General features: G+C 45.1%; 1 protein-coding gene across 1 annotated transcript in view; it reads left to right on the forward strand.

Moving 5' to 3' along the window:
* The window catches only part of LOC139272935 (collagen alpha-1(XII) chain-like), a 317348-nt gene that overhangs the window by 117324 nt on the left and 179368 nt on the right, over window positions 1–20656 (forward strand). Inside the window, exons 17-22 of the mRNA XM_070889065.1 lie at window positions 750–899; window positions 1005–1124; window positions 4400–4564; window positions 5950–6096; window positions 13892–14031; window positions 17050–17179. Coding sequence (XP_070745166.1) covers window positions 750–899; window positions 1005–1124; window positions 4400–4564; window positions 5950–6096; window positions 13892–14031; window positions 17050–17179 — 852 coding nt within the window. The remainder of the gene's footprint in view (window positions 1–749; window positions 900–1004; window positions 1125–4399; window positions 4565–5949; window positions 6097–13891; window positions 14032–17049; window positions 17180–20656) is intronic.

Genomic DNA, 20656 nt, shown 5'->3' on the forward strand with positions numbered 1-20656 from the left:
GTAACCCAAATATGTGAACTGTGTCAAAATGCGCCATTGTGCCATTTGCATGACCTAAGGCACTTTTAGCTCTTCTCCCTCCCCTTAAATGAAAAAAAAATGTTTGGTCAAACAACTGTTGTGAAGGCACTGCTCCTTTAAGCTGCTAAGTTGTTGCAATGCACAACTATTAGCTCCAAACACAGTAGGCAGTATTTCTGTGTTTGGTTTAAGATATTAAAGGTAGATATTAAAAACCACTTGGAGATAGAGAAAGAGAGTGAATATGTGCATAAGAAAGAGACCATCGGGGTGAAATTGGACTTGGCCAGGCTCGCAAAACCAGGCGGAATGGCTTTTGCTGCTCATTGTATCACCCGCCCGATTTTCAGCCAATGGAACTTAACATGGGGCAGGGCGTGTGACAGGCGGTCGATGCTATACTGTCTGTTCTGTGGCTCGCCATGTGCAATTGCACCCCCGACGTGTTTCCAGTGACATTAATTCCATCAGTGTTCAGTGTCCTGTCTATAGGGTGTTACTTAAGGTCAGTCATAAAGGTGGTCATGACAGCGAGGTTTCACTTTGGTTTTATTGCTTACTCATATTCTAAAGCAAATTGTATTTTTTATTGTTGATTAAGTGTCTCATTGTTAAATAACTGAAACAGAAAGGGCTTCTCAACCTCTCCAATTTCCTTATTAAAAGTTACATTGAAAGTATGCATTGACAATGTTTTCCTCTTAGTGACTGTGTTCTAACTGTGGCAGGGCTGCAGTGTAGCACTACAGCAGCTGCAGATATCCTGCTGCTCGTGGATGGCTCCTGGAGTATCGGGCGACTGAACTTCCGTCAAATCAGAAGCTTCATTGCCAAGCTGGTGCAAGTCTTCAACATCAGCCCAAGGAGAGTACAGTTCGGTAAGCTGTCCCAGAGTTAGTTCGCCTGGCTTCAATGTGTCAATTTGAATTTTGATTCCAAATGATAAAAAAACACACAACTCACTGCCTTGTCTGAATGTTAAGGTCTGGCACAGTACAGCGGAGACCCAAGGACTGAGTGGAACCTTAACCAACATGGGGATAAGAAGAGCTTACTGGCTGCTGTGGCTGCTTTGCCTTACAAGGGTGGCAACACCTTAACAGGTAGGTTATTTTATCCTATGAATCTTGATGATGCCTGAGGAACATAGGAACAGGAGGAGGCCATTCAGCCCCTCGAGCCTGTTCCGCCATACAATGAGATTATGGCTGATCAGTGATCTAACTCCATATCCTTTGGCCCATATTCCTTAATACCTTTGTTTAACAAAGAGCTATCAATCTCAGATTTAAAATTAACAATTGATCTTGCATCAATTGCTGTTTGCGGAAGAGAATTCCAAACGTTTGCCACCCTTTGTGTGTAGAAGTGTTTCCTAATTTCACTCCTGAAAGATCTAATTTTTAGACAATGCCTTCTAGTCCTAGACTCCCCGTCGGAAATAGTGGAAATAGTTTCTCTCTATCTGTTCTCCTTAATATCTTGAAAACTTCTATCAGATCACCCCTTAGTTTTCTAAATTCTAGGGAATACAACCCTAATTTAACTGGATGAACTGGTAATGTGTAGTGTGATTGTTAAATCTTTGTTAATAAACCAAGAGGAAATGCTTCAAGGACACCCTCAAAGCCTTCTTGAAAAAAATGTAACATTCCCACCGACACCTGGGAATCCCTGGCACAAGACCGCCCAAAGTGGAGGAAAAGCATCCGGGTGGGCGCTGAACACGTCGAGTCTATTCGCTGGGAGCAAGCTGAAGCCATGCGTAGACAGCGGAAGGAGTGCACAGCAACCCAGGCCTCCCCACCCACCCGATCCTTCAACCACCGTCAGCCCCACCTGTGACAGAGACTGTAGGTCCCGCATTGGACTCTTCACTCATCTGAGAACTCATTTTTAGTGTGGAAGCCAAGTCATCCTCAACTCCGAGGGACTGCCTATGATGAATAGCAATGTGTTGTTATGAATGCTTAAGCAAAGAACCCATAAAGCAAATACATTACAATCTCTCCTTGTAATTTAACTCTTAAAGTCAGGTATCATTCTGGTAAACCTACTCTGCACTCCCTCCAAGGCCAATATATTCTCCCTAAGGTGTGGTGCCTAGAACTGCTCACAGTACTCTAGGTGTGGTCTAACCAGGGCTTTGTAGAGCTGCAGCATAACTTCTACCCCATTGAGCCCCTCAAGCCTTTTCCGCCATTCAATGAGATCATGGCTGAACTGTATTTTAATTCCAGCTACCCGCCTTGGTTCCCTAACCCTTGACACTCTTGTATAACAAAAATCTTCTCAACCACAGTTTTGAAATTTTCAATTGACCCCCGGCCTCAACAAGTTTTTGGGGGAGAAAGTTTTAGATTTCCACGACCCTTTGTGTGAAGAAGTGGTTCCTGACATCACTCCTGAATGGCCTGGCTCTAATTTTAAGGTCATGCCCTTTTGTTCTGGACTCTTCTACCAGAGGAAATAGTTTATCTCTATTTACCCCATCAAATCCTTTAAACACTTTAATTAGATCACCCCTTAACCTTTACTCGAGGAAATACAAGCCTATTCTATGAAACTTCTCATTATTTAAATCTTTTAAGTTCTGGTACCATTCTGGTGAATCTGCACCTGCGCCTCCTCCAAGGCCAATATATCCTCTCTGAAATGCGGTGCCCAGAACTGAACGCAGTATTCTCACTGTGGTCTAACCAGAGCTTTATACATCTGTTACACATCCTCCACCCTTTTATGTTCCAGCCTCCTTGAATTAAGGGCCTTGGCCATCGCCCAAGGTTTCTAAAGTTTAAAATGTTTTACATTTATTATGACTTCTCCAGATTTAGGAGACTGAAGTAGGATTTCATAACCGACAACCTTTTTAAAAAACAAAATGAAAGGTAACAATTCTTTTAATATTTGAGAAAATTGCAGTATTGGAGATGACAAAAATCACTGGAGATTTTCTTTCCCCTCTTACATTCTAGAGAAAACCTTATATTAAATGTGATTGCATGTTAAACTGCGGTGTTTATTTTTCTGTGGCCATTGAAAATTCACTTCAGATCTTGATGATGTGCAATAATGTGAAACGGATGATATCGAGTTGTCATCCTGTTTCAGAGGAACATAGGAATGTTTAACATTTCACATCTCTCCCCATTGAAGCCAATGGAAATAGAAATCTGCCCCATATTGTTATTTTTTGCTCCTGTATTCTTTCAATGACGTATAAACATATCCTTTAGAAAAAGAATACGGATGGGATTAACGTCCTTGGGCTGATTTCCCATGTCGCTGGAAGCCTTGGTAACTAGCTTCCTGTAGCTGGACGTAAAATTGAGAGCAACATAACCCCCATTTCCTAATTTTAGGGTCCCCTGTCGGCAATGTGAAAATCACCCTATTAACTGACTTTTATACACTGATGAAATTGCACGTGTGCTGTCAGTAACAAATAAGCATTCCTGTGAAATTCCTCAGCCCATTGTTCTTAATTTATTTGAAATCAAGGAATCATCACCTGCTTTAAATTGGTGGACAGAGGGATTTTTTTATGAATGAACTCAACCCACTCGTTACTAGTATTGCACAATGTCATTGTGTTCTGCCTTAAGGCAGATGTTAACTCAAGTCTCACCCATGAGATTCTTGAGCCAGTTACTAGCGAAGAGTAGCTGAGATAGTTTCCTATTGCCTTCATCATGGTTTTATCTTTGGAGTATCTTCTCCAAGGTGGGCTGCAAAATTTAATGAACCCCGACTACCCTTACAATGGGGAGGGGGTCACCCATAGCCATCAGTTCCCTCAATGGATGTCAACCTAGTATTCAGAGCTGGATAACTACCTTGCTCTTCTTCGAAATAGTGGCCGTGGGATCTTTCACATCCATGTGAGAGAGCAGACGGGACCTTGGTTTAATATCTCATCCGAAAGATGGCACCTCCAACAGTACAGCGTTCCCTCAGCACTGCATTGGGCATCTCAACCTAGATTTATGTGCTCAAGCCTCTGGAGTGGGACTTGAATCCACAGCCTTCTGACTCAAAGCTGAGTGTGCTACCCACTGAGCCACAGCTGACACTAGCTCACATGAGTGAGCCCGACCTTTCTGACTCAGAGATGGGAACACTATCCCTGAGCCAGTGATCACTCTGTCTGGTCGCAAGTCCCCCCCACTGAACGTCAACCTCGTATTCAGAGACCATATTCTATGCTCCACCCGTGGGGCTTGAACCCTTTGCCTTGTGACTCAGACGCGGGAGTACAACCACCGAGCCTCGCTCACTTCAACCCATCACTGCAATGAATTTATTTCTCAATGTCTTTGCCCTCAGTAATTGATGCAAGTTGCCCTATTTTTGTTTCTTCCTCACTATGCAATCTCAGGCCTGGCTCTCAACTACATATTGCAAAACAACTTCAAGCCTGAGGCGGGCGCCCGACCGAACGCACGTAAGATCGGTGTCCTCATCACCGACGGCAAATCGCAAGATGACGTTATAGCTCCCTCAGAGATTCTGCGTAATATCGGAGTGGAGCTCTACGCTGTTGGTAAGTGGGCATGCCGCAAAAAGCATAGTCCTCGAAAAACTGGAAAGGGAAAAGAAAAGGTATAGCGTATTGAAAGTAAATCGGGTAGTGCAGACTGTGTGACAGGCTATCCATTCTCTGAACTCAACCAATCAATGCGATACCTTTATCACAAGACTAAGAACATAAGAAATAGGAGCAAGAGTAGGCCATTCAACCCCTCGAGCCTGTTCCGCCATTCAATAAGATCATGGCTGAACATCAACCTCAACTCCACTTTCCCGCCTGATCTCCATATCCCTTGATTCCCCTAGACACCAAAAATCTATCTATCTCAGCCTTGAACGTATTCAGAGACTCAGCATCCACAGCCCTCTGGGGCAGAGAATTCCAAAGATTCAGAAATCTCTGAGTGAAGAAATTCCTCCTCATCTCTGTCTTAAATGGCCTACCCCGGCATATACCCTGTCAATCCGCTTCAGAATCTTGTATGTCTCAATGAGATCACCTTATCTAATATTATAAAGAAAAGAAAGTCTTGGATTTATATAGCACCTTTCACGACCACTGGATGTCTCAAAGTGCTTTACAGCCAATGAAGTACTTTTATTTGGAGTGTAGTCACTATTGTAATGTGGGATTGTTATTATGTCCCTAAAGGACATTAGTGAAACTGTTGGGTTTTTACGACAATCCGACACTTAAAGTGATAAAAGCTTTGTATTTTGATATTTTTAGAAAACTGAATGTAAATTCTGAAACAGCTATGGTAGGACTTAAAATTTCAGCATTGCCAGTCCAGTTTCATAACTGCTACACTACCATACCCATTTAGCATAAGTTAGTCCCTGTATTATCTTATACCAAAATGACTTGATAATGGAGGAGATTTACAAAGTTTGTGATTTACAACAAAATCATAGACACATTAATTTTAGATATGCAATTCTGCTATGATTAGTGAGCAGTGGAAATCCTCCCTCAATATTCACAGCATCTAGGCACTTCATTTGAGGACAGGGAAAATTTCACTAAATCCACAACAGGAAATTGGGTTTATATAACTTCAGCAAACAAAATGCCTGAGGTACTCTTTTGGGGCGGGAGCTGGTGGACACTGAGCATGAAGAGTAAGAAATGTTAGAGGAGGTGACCACAAAGATTGGTCAAAGAGGTGGGGAGAATGGTTGGAAGAGAATTATTCCAGAATTAGGGGAAATCACAGAGAGTGGACCAGAATCAAAAGACTGAAGGGCGAAAGCTAGATTGGAGAAAGTTGCAGCTTTAAGATGGGGAAAGACTATGGAGAGATTTGAAGTCAGGAAGGGTGGCTTTGAAGTCAATGTGCTGCAACTTCCAGTGATTGTTGAGTACTGATTGTTGTCCATTCTGATGTTGTTTTTCAGGTATTAAGAATGCTGATGAAGCTGAATTGAAGCAGATTGCTACGGATCCAGACAGCATCCACATGTACAATGTGGCTGATTTCGCCCTGCTTGGCGAAATTGTTGATGACCTCAGCATAAACCTCTGTAACAGTGTGAAGGGACCAGGTATGAGATATTTCTCAATATTTGACTTTAATAAGCACTGTACATGGAATCTTACAGTTCAGAAAGAGCACTCCCCCGGGCAGCACCTCAGCATTCCTACCAATCTGCTGGAGCACAGATTGGTGGCCTGCTGCAACACCATGAAATTCCCGGTGGACTGTGGTGGACCTAGCTGAAGTCAGAGCTTGCATGGCATCCAGCTGAGACTGCATGAGAGCAATCTAAGACTCGATCCCACCAACCATTGTTTGCATTACAGCACTAAGACGTTGTGTGGCTTCCGCCTGTGCTGCAAATTGAAGCTGCCACATGGCCCATGACACACATCATGAGGTCTCAGTCATCACGTTCTCTCTGGGAGTCCACCATCCTCTGCAGTGGAAATGATGGGCTCCATGGTGTGTACAGAGCTCTGTGCAATTTTGGAGGCGGACTCCTCCATGCTCCTTACTATTGCTGAGAGGCTCTTAGGCACCCTTTCCGTTGCACCTATCATCTAGGAGTGCATAGCCATCATCCTTCGTGTGAATGCCTCCCCATCGAGGTCTTCATCTGAGTCCTGTGCAGCAGAACTCGCGTGTGAACTCGCCCTCCGGGAAGTTGGCTCCCGAGCTACCCTTTCTCCTTGGCCTTGCTGCAACCCGCTCGTCCCTGGTGCATCACTCAGTGCAGACCTCTCGACTAAACCTGCCTCTAAAGGTCGCGTACTGCCAGTCTCTGAGGTGGAGCCTGCGGGTGAGAGATGCAGTGACGCAGTGCTTCGGTCGTCCACCTCTTCCCCTTCCTCACTATCATGGGGGGAGTGGGGGGCTCAGGGACAGGCTGGTCATCTGGTTGATGATTATCTGAAAAACAAGACTCGCATTAAGGTGAAGGCAGGGGGGCAGGAATGGAGCAAGGAATGCAGACAGTATCAGGAGCTGGAAAGCGATAGAGGCTTGAGGAGAAAGTAGGATGAGAAAAGGAGAGGGGATGAAGATACCATTGTTGCCCACAATGGGGTTGATATCGCCAAAGACCACGGCACTCAGCACCTGCTGCCCAATGAGTCGCGGCACTCGATACCTGGAGCTATGCATCATCCCCGCCTCTGCTGCCCTCTCCTATTGTGGGCCATCTTGGCCTGCAAAAGAAACGAATGTGCATGAGTCAGAGTCCATCTATGCGTTTAGGAGATATGCCTGTCGTTGTTGAATAGCTGTGATTGTAGGCAAGGCGTGAGATTCGAATGTGAGTTTGAGTAGGTGGAGATGCTAGGTGGGTGAGTGATTGGGAAGGAGTGGTGCTTTGCGCAGTGTGCACAGACTGAGGATCAGATGCTTGAATTTCTTATGGCACTGTGTCAGGCTGCGTTGCACCACACTACTGGCCGAGACCTCCTGGACCACTTCCCTCCGCATTGCCCTGAAGACATGGGGCAATGGCTTCCTTCGCTCCACTCCAGTCACCAAAGCCTCCAATGCCACGTCTGTGAAGCGACAAGCTCTCTCCCTGGGAGTGGGATCAGCCATTGCCATCACTTGTTCACAGGTAGGCTTCAGAGCCAGCAATGCTGAAAATGAGCAGCTGCACAATGATACAACCTCCCCTTTGAGAGCTGGAATGAGCGAGTGTGAAGGATGGAAGGTTCATCGCTGAATAGATTGCACCTGAAATTCATTATCACTCTTCTGGTAGCGCCCCTGTAGCACCCGACTGGTGTCATTAGTGCTTGATCTAGCGCACCACTTCCTTCCTGGGGTGCTAACATTCAATTTAGTAGAAGTTCACAATCTTTAGCGCCTGGTGCTAAAAATTCACAATTCCAAAAGGTAACGCTCCGAATTTCTCCCCTTAGGAGTCTCATTTCAAAATCTCCATATTGGATTCTGGAGTCAAAATGGAGCAGTGAAGTGATGATGTGCTGCCTATCTGTGTCTTTAGCATGCTGTTTTATAATGACGAGACTATCGTTCTGTGTTTGTCCTCGCCTTTACATTTAAGGCCACCTAGAAAGAAAGATTCTTTGCAATCACACAATGCTCATGTTAAATCCGTTTGTGCACTATCTTAGCAAAGTTTAAAATAAATTGGATGAATGAGGAAGTCAAGCCTCTGTAAGGCACCATTCATTACTGGAGGACTAGATGTGGAAGTCCCACTTAATGTCCAAAGAAACAGTAAGCCCAGATGAAGCACTAGCTGAAGGACTAAGGGATGGTTTTCTAGACCAATATGTCGAGGAACCAACTAGGGGGGAGGCCATCTTAGACTGGGTGTTGTGTAATGAGAGAGGATTAATTAACAATCTCATTGTGCGAGGCCCCTTGGGGAAGAGTGACCATAATATGGTGGAATTCTGCATTAGGATGGAGAATGAAACAGTTAATTCAGAGACCATGGTCCAGAACTTAAAGAAGGGTAACTTTGAAGGTATGAGGCGTGAATTGATTAAGATAGATTGGCGAATGATACTTAAGGGGTTGACTGTGGATGGGCAATGGCAGACATTTAGAGACCGCATGGATGAATTACAACAATTGTACATTCCTGTCTGGCGTAAAAATAAAAAAGGGAAGGTGGCTCAACCGTGGCTATCTAGGGAAATCAGGGATAGTATTAAAGCCAAGGAAGTGGCATACAAATTGGCCAGAAATAGCAGCGAACCTGGGGACTGGGAGAAATTTAGAACTCAGCAGAGGAGGACAAAGGGTTTGATTAGGGCAGGGAAAATGGAGTACGAGAAGAAGCTTGCAGGGAACATTAAGGTGGATTGCAAAAGTTTCTATAGGTATGTAAAGAGAAAAAGGTTAGTAAAGACAAACGTAGGTCCCCTGCAGTCAGAATCAGGAGAAGTCATAACGGGAACAAAGAAATAGCAGACCAATTGAACAAGTACTTTGGTTCAGTATTCACTAAGGAGAACACAAACAACCTTCTGGATATAAAACGGGTCAGAGGGTCTAGTAAGGAGGAGGAACTGAGGGAAATCTTTATTAGTCGGGAAATTGTGTTGGGGAAATTGATGGGATTGAAGGCCGATAAATCCCCAGGGCCTGATGGACTGCATCCCAGAGTACTTAAGGAGGTGGCCTTGGAAATAGCGGATGCATTGACAGTCATTTTCCAACATTCCATTGACTCTGGATCAGTTCCTATCGAGTGGAGGGTAGCCAATGTAACCCCACTTTTTAAAAAAGGAGGGAGAGAGAAAGCAGGGAATTACAGACCGGTCAGCCTGACCTCAGTAGTGGGTAAAATGATGGAATCAATTATTAAGGATGTCATAGCAGCGCATTTGGAAAATGGTGACATGATAGGTCCAAGTCAGCATGGATTTGTGAAAGGGAGATCATGCTTGACAAATCTTCTGGAATTTTTTGAGGATGTTTCCAGTAAAGTGGACAAAGGAGTTCCAGTTGATGTGGTATATTTGGACTTTCAGAAGGCTTTCGACAAGGTGCCACACAGGAGATTAATGTGCAAAGTTAAAGCACATGGGATTGGGGGTAGTGTGCTGACGTGGATTGAGAACTGGTTGTCAGACAGGAAGCAAAGAGTAGGAGTAAATGGGTACTTTTCAGAATGGCAGGCAGTGACTAGTGGGGTACCGCAAGATTCTGTGCTGGGGCCCCAGCTGTTTACATTGTACATTCATGATTTAGACGAGGGGATTAAATGTAGTATCTCCAAATTTGCGGATGACACTAAGTTGGGTGACAGTGTGAGCTGCGAGGAGGATGCTATGAGGCTGCAGAGTGACTTGGATAGGTTAGGTGAGTGGGCAAATGCATGGCAGATGAAGTATAATGTGGATAAATGTGAGGTTATCCACTTTGGTGGTAAAAACAGAGAGACAGACTATTATCTGAATTGTGACAGATTAGGAAAAGGGAAGGTGCAACGAGACCTGGGTGTCATGGGGACCTCATAGAAACGTTTAAAATTCTGACGGGTTTAGACAGGTTAGATGCAGAAAGAATGTTCCCAATGTTGGGGAAGTCCAGAACCAGGGGTCACAGTCTGAGGATAAGGGGTAAGCCATTTAGGACCGAGATGAGGAGAAACTTCTTCACCCAGAGAGTGGTGAACCTGTGGAATTCTCTACCACAGAAAGTAGTTGAGGCCAATTCACTAAATATATTCAAAAGGGAGTTAGATGAAGTCCTTACTACTCGGGGGATCAAGGGTTATGGCGAGAAAGCAGGAAGGGGGTACTGAAGTTTCATGTTCAGCCATGAACTCATTGAATGGCGGTGCAGGCTAGAAGGGCTGAATGGCCTGCTCCTGCACCTATTTTCTATGTTTCTATGTTTCTATCAGTCATTGAAGGTTGGCATGCAGGTACAGCAGGCGTTTAAGAAAGCAAATGGCATGTTGGCCTTCATAGTGAGGGGATTTGAGTACAGGGGCAGGGAGGTGTTGCTACAGTTGTACAGGGCCTTGGTGAGGCCACACCTGGAGTATTGTGTACGGTTTTGGTCTCCTAACTTGAGGAAGGACATTCTTGCTATTGAGGGAGTGCAGCAAAGATTCACCAGACTGATTCCCGGGATGGTGGGACTGACCTATCAAGAAAGACTGGATCAACTGGGCTTGTATTCAATGGAGTTCAGAAGAGTGAGAGGGGACCTCATAGAAACGTTTAAAATTCTGACGGGTTTGGACAGGTTGGATGCAGGAAGAATGTTCCCAATGTTGGGGAAGTCCAGAACCAGAGGTCACAGTCTAAGGATAAGGGGTAAGCCATTTAGGACCGAGATGAGGAGAAACTTCTTCACCCAGAGAGTGGTGAACCTGTGGAATTCTCTACCACAGAAAGTAGTTGAGGCCAATTCACTAAATATATTCAAAAGGGAGTTAGATGAAGTCCTTACTACTCGGGGGATCAAGGGGTATGGCGTGAAAGCAGGAAGGGGGTACTGAAGTTTCATGTTCAGCCATGAACTCATTGAATGGCGGTGCAGGCTAGAAGGGCTGAATGGCCTGCTCCTGCACCTATTTTCTATGTTTCTATGTAAGGCTGGAGCTACCAACCTTTTTTCCAATGGGAAGCAAAGGAAGAACGTCCCGAAGTGTTTCACAGCCAATGAAGTACTTTTGAAGTGTAGTCACTGTTGTAATATACAAAACGTAGTAGCCAAATTGCGCACAACAAGCTCCCACAGACAGCAATGTGATAATGACCATATAATCTGCTTTAGAGTTAAATATTGGCCCATGACACTGAGAAGCATTCCCCTGCTCTTCTTCGAAATAGTGCCATGAGATCTTTTACATCCACCTGAGAGGGCAGATGGCGCCTCGGTTTAACGATTCACTCGAAAGACAGCACCTTCAACAATGCAGCACTCCCTCAGTTTTTGCACTGAGGGGCCAGTCTGGATTAGGTACTCAAATCTCTGGAGAGCTTCATCTAGGCTTACTGAACACACAACCGCCTGACCCAGAGGCGAGAGTTCTACCCACTGAGCCAAGGATTTTTTCCGTAGTGCACTCATTGGATATAAATGCCAAAGAATCGCATTATTAGTTGTTTAGAAACAGAAGTTGCATTTGTCTTCCATATTCTTTCCCAACTGACACAGCCATGAAAAGTACTATCCTGCATTCAGAACTATTTGGTTTTTAAGCCTGATGTCCTTGCTACACCCACATCTTTTTGGCTTCAAGATCATTGCTGAAAGTCCAGCAGAGTAGCAAGGGGCTGAATTAGCTGGTGGGAAAAGAGTATTCCGTTACCTCATATGCTTTCCAGCTCAGGATTTATAGCTGAAACGTGTCGAGAGAGAACAGCTCGTCTTAGGTTACCTGCTTTTAAATAACAGTCTACTGACTGGAGCCCTTCAGTAGTCCTTGTGTCAACACATGGATGTAGCAGATTGCTGTATATCCTCTAGGAAAACGGGAGGGAGATCTGCGCAGGGGAGGGGAAGCAGGGTTAGATTGACAGGAGCTGCTCCACTACTCCTTAACTTGTAAATTAATCTGAAATGGGGCTTTTCTTTACAGAAGTTAATTCATCACCTTGCTGCCTCTGTCAAGTTTAAACTCATAAATTACAGCCTGTGAGGCAAAGCACACAATGTGGACATTCTATTGCACTGAGGCATACACAGTTAACAAAGGTCCCTGGATCTAATTCCCCGCCTGCCTTAAGGTAGCTGGACCTCTGCTGGGGTGTTCAAATTGATGTGTGAGGGAGGGAAAAAATAAATTGCTTATGGTCCTTAACTTAGGGGTTAGCCATATTGAAATATTCAATAAAACAAATGATCAGATTTCTAATTTAACAGGGTGTGGAGCAATTTTGACTCTTGGCAAAGTGGGAAGGCTTTGGAATGGTTGACGAAGGTAGCTGGATGCTGTACTTGGAGTGCTAGATGGATAGAGGGAGAGATAGTGTAGAGGGAGCATTGCACTGCCGATAGCCCATACAGTAGCTGGCCTGGGGTGCTTGATGCTGACACGGGGCAACAACGTGAGAAGTGGTTCATTCTCCAGTGCTGGTGTCAGTCACCTTAACGGGCGCAAGCAGAAAGGAAGCAAAATATGAGACATACCTCTGGAGAACAACTGAAAATTTTGGATTGAAAGATCTTTATACTGCTTGAGATTATGAACATGATGCTCCTAAAAGTCGATCAAGAGAATCCATCTGTATAGAAATGAGCCAGAAGGAGGGATTCAAGAAAGTCAAGTTGCAATAGTCTAGAGAGAAAATGGTTATGGGGCAATCTCATCAGGGTAGACAAAGCATTAATTTAATGTCGATAAAGTAAACCCAGAATATTATTTTGACCAAGGTCATCAATGAAAAGTACAGATCTTAGAAAATGTGTCTTAACTGAAAATGTTACTAAAATTCATTCTCTGGATATGGGTGTCGCTGGCAAGGCCAGCGTCCATTGCCCATCCCAGTTGCTCTTGAGCAGGTGGTGGTGGGCCTTGTTCACCGCTGCAGTCCGTCTGTGAAGGTGCTCCCACGGTGTTGTTAGATAGGGAAATCTATGATTTTGACCCAGTGACGACGAAGGAACGGTGTTTTTTCTCCAATTCATGATGGTGCGTGACTTGATGGGGCACTTGGAAGTAATGGTGTTCCCATGCATCTGCTGGCCTTGGCCTTCTAGGTGGTGGAGGTCGTGGGTTTGGGAGGTGCCGCAGAAGAAACCTTGGCATGTTGGTGCAGAGCCTAAATGTCTGGAATGATCCACCAGTAAAAGAAAGAAATACTTGCATTTATATAGCACCTTTCACAACCACCGGACGTCCCAAAACACTTCAGTCAGTAAAGTACTTTTGAAGTGTAGTCACTGTTGTAATGTGGGAAACTCGACAGCCAATTTGCACACAGCAAACTCCCACAAACAGCAATGTAATAATGATCAAATAATCTGTTTTTTGTTATGTTGATTGCGGGATAAATATTGCCAGGACATCAGAGAAAACGCCACTGCTCTTCTTCGAAATAGTGCTGTAGGATCTTGTACATGCACCTGAGAGGGCAGACGGGGCCTCGGTTTAACATCTGATCTGAAAGACAGTACCTCCGACAGTGCAGCACTCCCTCAGCACTGTACTGGAGTGCCAGCCTAGATTTATATGCTTAAGTCTCTGGAGTGAGACTTGAACCCACAACCTTCTGATTCAGAAGTTGGAGTGCTACCCACTGAGCCACAACTGTCTCCAAAGTAGGGAAATACAAGAGATGGGTGGATACTAGACTGGGAGAGTGAGAGTACCAGAGGGATCAAATGGCCTTTTCTAATTTAAAGTTCTTATTCATATTCTCTTTGAACATTTGTTGCTATAGGTGTTGTGGATCCTCCAACAAACCTGGTCACATCCGAGGTGACTCATCACTCCTTCCGGGTAACGTGGGATCTCTCTGATTCGAGCGTGGATAGGTACAGGGTGGAATACCAACCCGTGAGCGGCGGCGGCACCGAAGAGGTTAGTTGACTCCCTTTGCGTGCACTGCATATCTGCCCATTTGACATGGCAGTTTCAAGTCTATGTGAAACAAACATCAAAGAAACCGGATCAGGACAGATGTTTGGCTCTGGATGAAGAGAGTCAGGTTCCTGAGAGAATGGCAGCTGAGAGGTTGAGCTGGGGTCACTTGTGGTTGTACCCAGTAGTGAATGTTTATTTTCCATTTGGATCCCTCCCTCTCCACTCATGTGCCTACTGGGATCTAGTTAATACAAGAAAAAGAAGTGAAATGTAAGCAGTATTTCAGTCTCAGTTCTGAGCTAACTTTATGTACATAGGAACTACAGTTTAAAGACTTGCAGAGTATCGCATGCCAATAGGGCGTGTTGGGTTATTAGTGTGGAGATTCACATCACAGATGCACAGCCTGCTCGATTCTCCATCCAAAAATGGACAAAATATTGGACGATGGTCGAAAACCTCACCACCCAGTATTCATCTGTGCACTCTCAGCGGGTGATACTCTGTACAGGGAGCATGAAAGTGGAAAAGTCACCCAATTGTGCATTCAAAAATGTACACAGCCATCTTCTGTTTCCGCTCTGGGGTTGAGGGAGACTTTGGAGCCTCGCTTTAACACTGCTGCTCGCAACCCAGGACATCTCCAACTTCTACCGTGGTCACCGTGGACTCCACCCAAATTGGTGGCATCTACAGTCGGTGCAAACTGGAACCAACTCAAACATTTGCAGTGGCTGGTAACATGAGGTCAACACCTGTCCCATGTGCCAATGTCCCTGTAGCAGCCAGCGACAGAGTAAACATGCGCAAATGTGCATTTCAGTATACGTGCAACGGAGGAATTATTCACAGCAGGCATTTTCATTACTATTGACCAAGGGAGAGAAATTGGGACTGTTTGTGCCTCCTGTTGGCGCGGTGCCACTAATGACTCCCGCTAAATTCCGCAGGAGATTAGCAGCGGTGGCAGCAACCGGTAGTGTCCCGCTCCACAAGCACCGGCGATGACGACATCATCACCATGCGCAGCGTCCCGTTTTCATCCCGGAGTGAAAATTCGCTATCGTCCCGAAGCTGCTTGGCGCAATGCCAGCGACAACTTCAAGGAGCGTGCACCAGTCGTTTGCGGGGCGCTAGTTAAAGGGGAGTTGGCATGCACGTGAATATAAACTTGGCCGACTTACTTGTCGTGGCTGTTGCCTTCTTGAACGCGGGGTCTGTACCGCAATCTGGCTCTCTGCTTGCTTGCCGGGCTGATGGCACGGCACCCCACTCCCCAGTGGTCCAGGTAGGGCCCAGCAGACTCTGCAACTTGGCACTCCTCTTTAATGACGGGGAGGGCCCCTTTTACAAGGCAGCGCTATGCGCCCCAACTCATAGCGCTGCGCCCCACTTACTTCACTCCCGCTCCACTTCCTCTCAGGGGCGGTAACCCTAATTTCGCAAGCGGGGCGGGGCTTCCACGCCTGGTGCAGGAAGTCCCGCCTCGCGGATGTTACCGCGCCCAAATGGGGCGCTACGCAATTTCCCGGCCTAAATGTTCAGAGTGACTAAGAGCAATCCTGCCCCGCTGAGTTTGAACCATTGTCACACCCCTGTCTCCCCTCCCAGGAGATTGCACATGGCAAATCGCTCACTGTGCAACGTAATTATGCCATAATCCTGTCAACAGACAATGTCATGGCGTGGCTATGTCAGAATCCAACGGCATGACTTCACCGGGGGCGGGGGTTCTGCCAAACCTGCTGCCAATGTGGAGCACTTAGGTGGCAGAATTAGACCAAGACTTAATGAAAAATGAGCCTTCCTGGCCCCCCGCTCCAATAAAAACCAGCAGCTTTGCGTTCTTCTGGTCGTTGGCTTTAGGAGACTTGGGCCATGGGAACCAAAGATCAGTATCAACACAGCTAACACCTCCTAATGTCAGAAGAGATGGGATGTGTCAATTAAAACGGTCAGTTATAACCGTTAGAAGTTTAGAGCAAAAAAGTATGGAGAAACCAGATTTGAACGCAGATCTTTTGGAACTTCAATGCCCCACCCCGCTTGCTGTAATTCTGTCCAATTATTCTGCAGCAGTAGCTCTTCAGAAAGCCTCAGAAAGAACTGATGGCAACTGGGTGATGGATAGATAATCTGGAGTTTCATTTTGAGGACGAGAGGGAAAAGTTTTCAAAATTTTCAGGAAATGAAACAGGCAGGTTAGATGTTGAGTGGTTGAAGTTGCGCTGTGTAACCTCAGTAATGCATTTGTGTGAATGTCTTCTTTCTGCTATTTCAAGCAAGGTAGTAACCTATTTATTTCAAATGGCTTCATAAAAATTACAGACACGGGAATTTTGTGTGGACATGTTGATTACTAATATTGCATGGGTCAAATTCAAAGCTTTAGATTGTACGTGGAGTGAGCTTGATGAATTAAACGGCATAACCCCCCACTTTCAGTCATCCGAAACTCGGCTGCCCATGCCCTAACTCGCACCAAGTCCCGCTCACGGATCAACCCTGTGTTTGCCGACCTACATTGGCTCCCGGTTAAGCAATGCCTTGATTCTAAAAAAACTCATCCTTGTTTTCAAATCCCTCTATGGCGTCGCCCCTTCCAATCTCTATAATCTCCTCCAGCTCCACAACCACCCGAGATGTCTGCACTCCTCTAATTCTGGCCTCTTGAGCATCTCTGATTTTAATCGCTCCACCATTGATGGCCGTGCCTTCTGTTGCCTAGACCCTAAGCTCTGCAATCCCCTGCCGAAACCTCTCCGTCTGTCTACCGCTTCTCCTTTAAGACGCTCCGTAAAACCTATTTCTTTGACCAAGCTTTCGGTCAACTGCCCTAATTTCTCTTTATGTGGCTCGGTCTCAGAGTTTGTTTTAAAATGCTCCTGTAAAGCACCGTTTGACTACGTTAAAGGCGCTATGTAAATACAAGTTGTTGTTGTTGCTCATGTTCTTTTGCTGTTCCATTTCATAGCGATGGTACCATATGTTAATTGTGGCTATATGCTGTTTTAGGTGCAAGTAAATGGAAGAACCAAAACTGCAGTGTTGACAAACCTGAAACCTGACACGGAGTATGTTGTTAACGTATATGGATTGCTGGAAGGGGAAGTCAGTGAACCTCTTGCAGGCACTGAGACTACACGTGAGTCTGACATGTTCTTTTTTCTTTTGTTGTTTCTCATATAAAGGGGTCTGTACGACAAAAGGTGTTTGGCAGACCTTTTAGATTGGTTTGTTTGCAAAGACTTGGTGCAATGGCAAAACTCCTATTAAATCATAGCCTTGAGTCACTTGTGAGTGACGATATGGTGAAAACGGTCCAGGTTTCTTTTGCCTACCCCCTCTCCCTAAACATCCCTCAGAAAGATTTCCCATGCAATTTTATTTGGAACCTCCAGTAGCCGAGCCTTTTAATTTTATCTCGAATATTAGATCCCGCCTTTATCAACTTTCCCTGCCCTTCCTTCACTCTGCACTCTCCATGTTCTTCCAGCCAGGCTTCAGTGTCACTTCATATCAGCTGACCTAGTGGGTGCAATTCCTCCCTCAATGGAAAATGGAGGAAGGAAGATAAATATTATAAAAAGGATTGCGTTAAATTAGTTCCTTTCTAGTTATTCGCTCTTTCCTTGGCTTGCCTGATCTACACTCCCATCGACAGGGCGCGCAAGCGGTCATCAGGGTTACCACAGTTTTTGTGTTGTCGGCCCATGGTTACAGAGTGATGTGCTCACATTTATCCTGTGTCGGACTCTTGCAGCCAAGAGACAGAGGGGACTCACATCCCATCCCTCAGTGCTGGATTTCAAGCATGGCCATTTCACAACCAGCTGTGAGATGAAGCATAAGAGTGCTACTTCCCCCTTCTTCCTTTCACCTATGGCCTCTCTACAATGCTAGCAGACCCAATGAAGGGTGACAAAAGAGCAACAGGCCCCTCACCCTGTGTGTTAGATGTTGCAGCCCAGCGCATCACCCTCCCCAATTACCTGAAAGAGGCAAGAAAATCGAGGGAAAAAACATATGCCCAACTTCATAGAATAGAATCATAGAATAGTCCAGCACAGAAGGAGGCCATTCGGTCTGTCGAGTTTGCACCGGCTCTTTCGAAGAGCAATCCAGTAGTCCCACTCCCCCCGCTCTTTCCCCATATCCCGGCAACTTTTTCTCCTTTAAGTATTTATCCAAATCCCTTTTGAAAGCCACAATTGGGTCTGCCTCCACCACTCTATCAGTGCAGATCCTAACCACTTGCTGCATAAAAAAGTTTTTCTTCATGTCACCTCTGGTTATTTTACCAATCAACTGAAATCTGTGCCCTCTCATTATCGACCTTGGCCATTGGAAACAGTATCCTTTTATTTACTCTATCTAAAACTGTAATGATTTTAAACACCTCTATCAAATCTCTTCTTAGCCTTCTCTGCTCTAAGGAAAAGAACCCCAGCTTCTCCAGTCTAGCCACGTACCTGTAATCTCTTAGCCCGGAAACCATTCAAGTAAATCTTTTTGTACTCTCTCCAAAGTCTTCACATCGTTCCTAAAGTGCAGTGCCCAGAATTGGACACAATACTCCATCTGGGGCCAAACTAGTGTTTTATATAGTTTTAGCATAACTTCCTGGCATTTTTACTCTATAAAGCCCAGGATCCCATACGCTTTATTAACTGCTTTGTTAACCTGTCTTGTCACCTTCAAAGATTTGTGCAGAAATACCCCCAGGGTGTTCTTACACACCCTTAAGAATTGTACCATTCTTCCCACCAAAATGCATCACCTCAAACTTTTCTGCATGGAATTTTATCTGCCACATGTCCACCCATTCTAACTGCCTGTCTCTGTCCTCTTGAAGTCTATTACTATCTTTCTCACTGTTTATGACACTTCCAAGTTTTGTGTCATCTGCAAATTTCAAAATTATGCCCTGTAGCCCCAAGTCCAAGTCATTAATGTATGTCAAAAATAGCAGTGGTCCTAGTATTGAACAGTGGGGAACACCACTGCATGCCTCCCTCCATTCCAAAAAACAGCCATTCAACACAACTTCAGGAAAAGCTTAGAATTTAACGCATAGGTCAAGCCCAACAGGTCTAAACCTCCTCACACACTATTTCATGTGACCCCATCAGCATAACCATCTATTCTTTTCTCCCTCATATGCTTATCTAGCTTCCCTTTAAATGCATCCATGCTATTCGCCTCAACTACTCCATGCGGTATTGAGTTCCACATTCTAACCATTCTCTGGGTAAAGAAGTTTCTCCTAAATTCCTTATTGGATTCATTAGTGACTATCTCATATTTATGACCCTGAGTTTTAGACTTATCCACAAGTGGAAACATTTTCTCTACGTCTACTCTATCGAAACCCTTCATAATTTTAAAGACCTCTATCAGGTCATCCCTCAGCCTTCTGTTCTAAAGCAAAGAGCCCCAGCCTATTTTGTCTTTCCTGATAGTTATAGCCACTCAAGTTCTGGTATCCTCCTTGCAAATCTTTTTGGCACCTTCGTAAGTACCTCTATATCCTTTTTAACAATTAAACACTAGGAGATTCTACCCCGACTTCCTCTGATAGCACTGCATGTCAATCATGGGGCCAAGCTTGGGAGAATGCAGCAACGCTTCAGTAAGCTGTGTCACCACATCCCTCATCATCTCTCATGCCATTCAGTCGCTGACTTTACTGCAGCACAAGAAAAATAACTTTTGTTTTTAATTTGTTCTCCGGATGTGGGTGACACTGGCAGAGCTGAATTTATTGCCCATCCCTGGTTGCCCTGAGTAAATTAAGAGACAACCATGTAGTGTGGGATTGAAGTCACCTGTAGGCCAGACTGGGTAGAGTTGGCAGGCTGCACTCCCTGAACGACATTAAGGAACCATTCAGGTTAATTCACCAGTCCCAAAGCTTTCATGCTCATTTTTCTGATACTAGCTGACAAATTACAAGATTTATTGAGTTTCACAACATGCCATGATAGAACATAAGAGTATAAGAATTAGGAGCAGGAGTAGGCCACGCGGCCCCTCGAGCCTGCTCCGCCATTCAATAAGATCATGGCTGATCTTCAACCTCAACTCCACTTTCCTGCCCGATCCCCAAATCCGTTGATTCCCTTAGTGCCCAAAAATCTATTGATCTCAGTCTTGAGTATACTCAACTGAGCATCCACAGCCCTTTGGGGTAGAGAATTCCAAGAAATTTCTCCTCATCTTATTCCTAATTGGCAGATCCCTTATCCTGAGACAATGCCCCCTAGGGGACCAGGCAGGGGAAACAACCTCTCGTCATCTACCCTGTCAATCCCCCTCAGTGCGATCACTTATTTATTTTTCTAAACTTCAGAGAGTATAGGCCCAATCTACTCAATCTCTCATCCCAGGGATTAATCTAGTGAACCTACAGGGTTTGATTTCATACGTTACTGGACCAGGACTATAGCCTTTGTCCTGTTAGATGATGCAGTGGGTTAGATTCCAGCCTTTCATCTCAGCCCAGATAGATCGTATGGGAGTCATCTCTGACTCTTGGTGTAAGAAATGTGCCTCTACTTTAGCACCAATTGGCAGGGAGCTGATATAGGAAATAGAACTGCCATACCAGTGCAGTTAGACA

The sequence above is a fragment of the Pristiophorus japonicus genome, chromosome 9 (assembly GCF_044704955.1).
Source record: "Pristiophorus japonicus isolate sPriJap1 chromosome 9, sPriJap1.hap1, whole genome shotgun sequence".
NCBI lineage: Eukaryota > Metazoa > Chordata > Chondrichthyes > Pristiophoridae > Pristiophorus > Pristiophorus japonicus.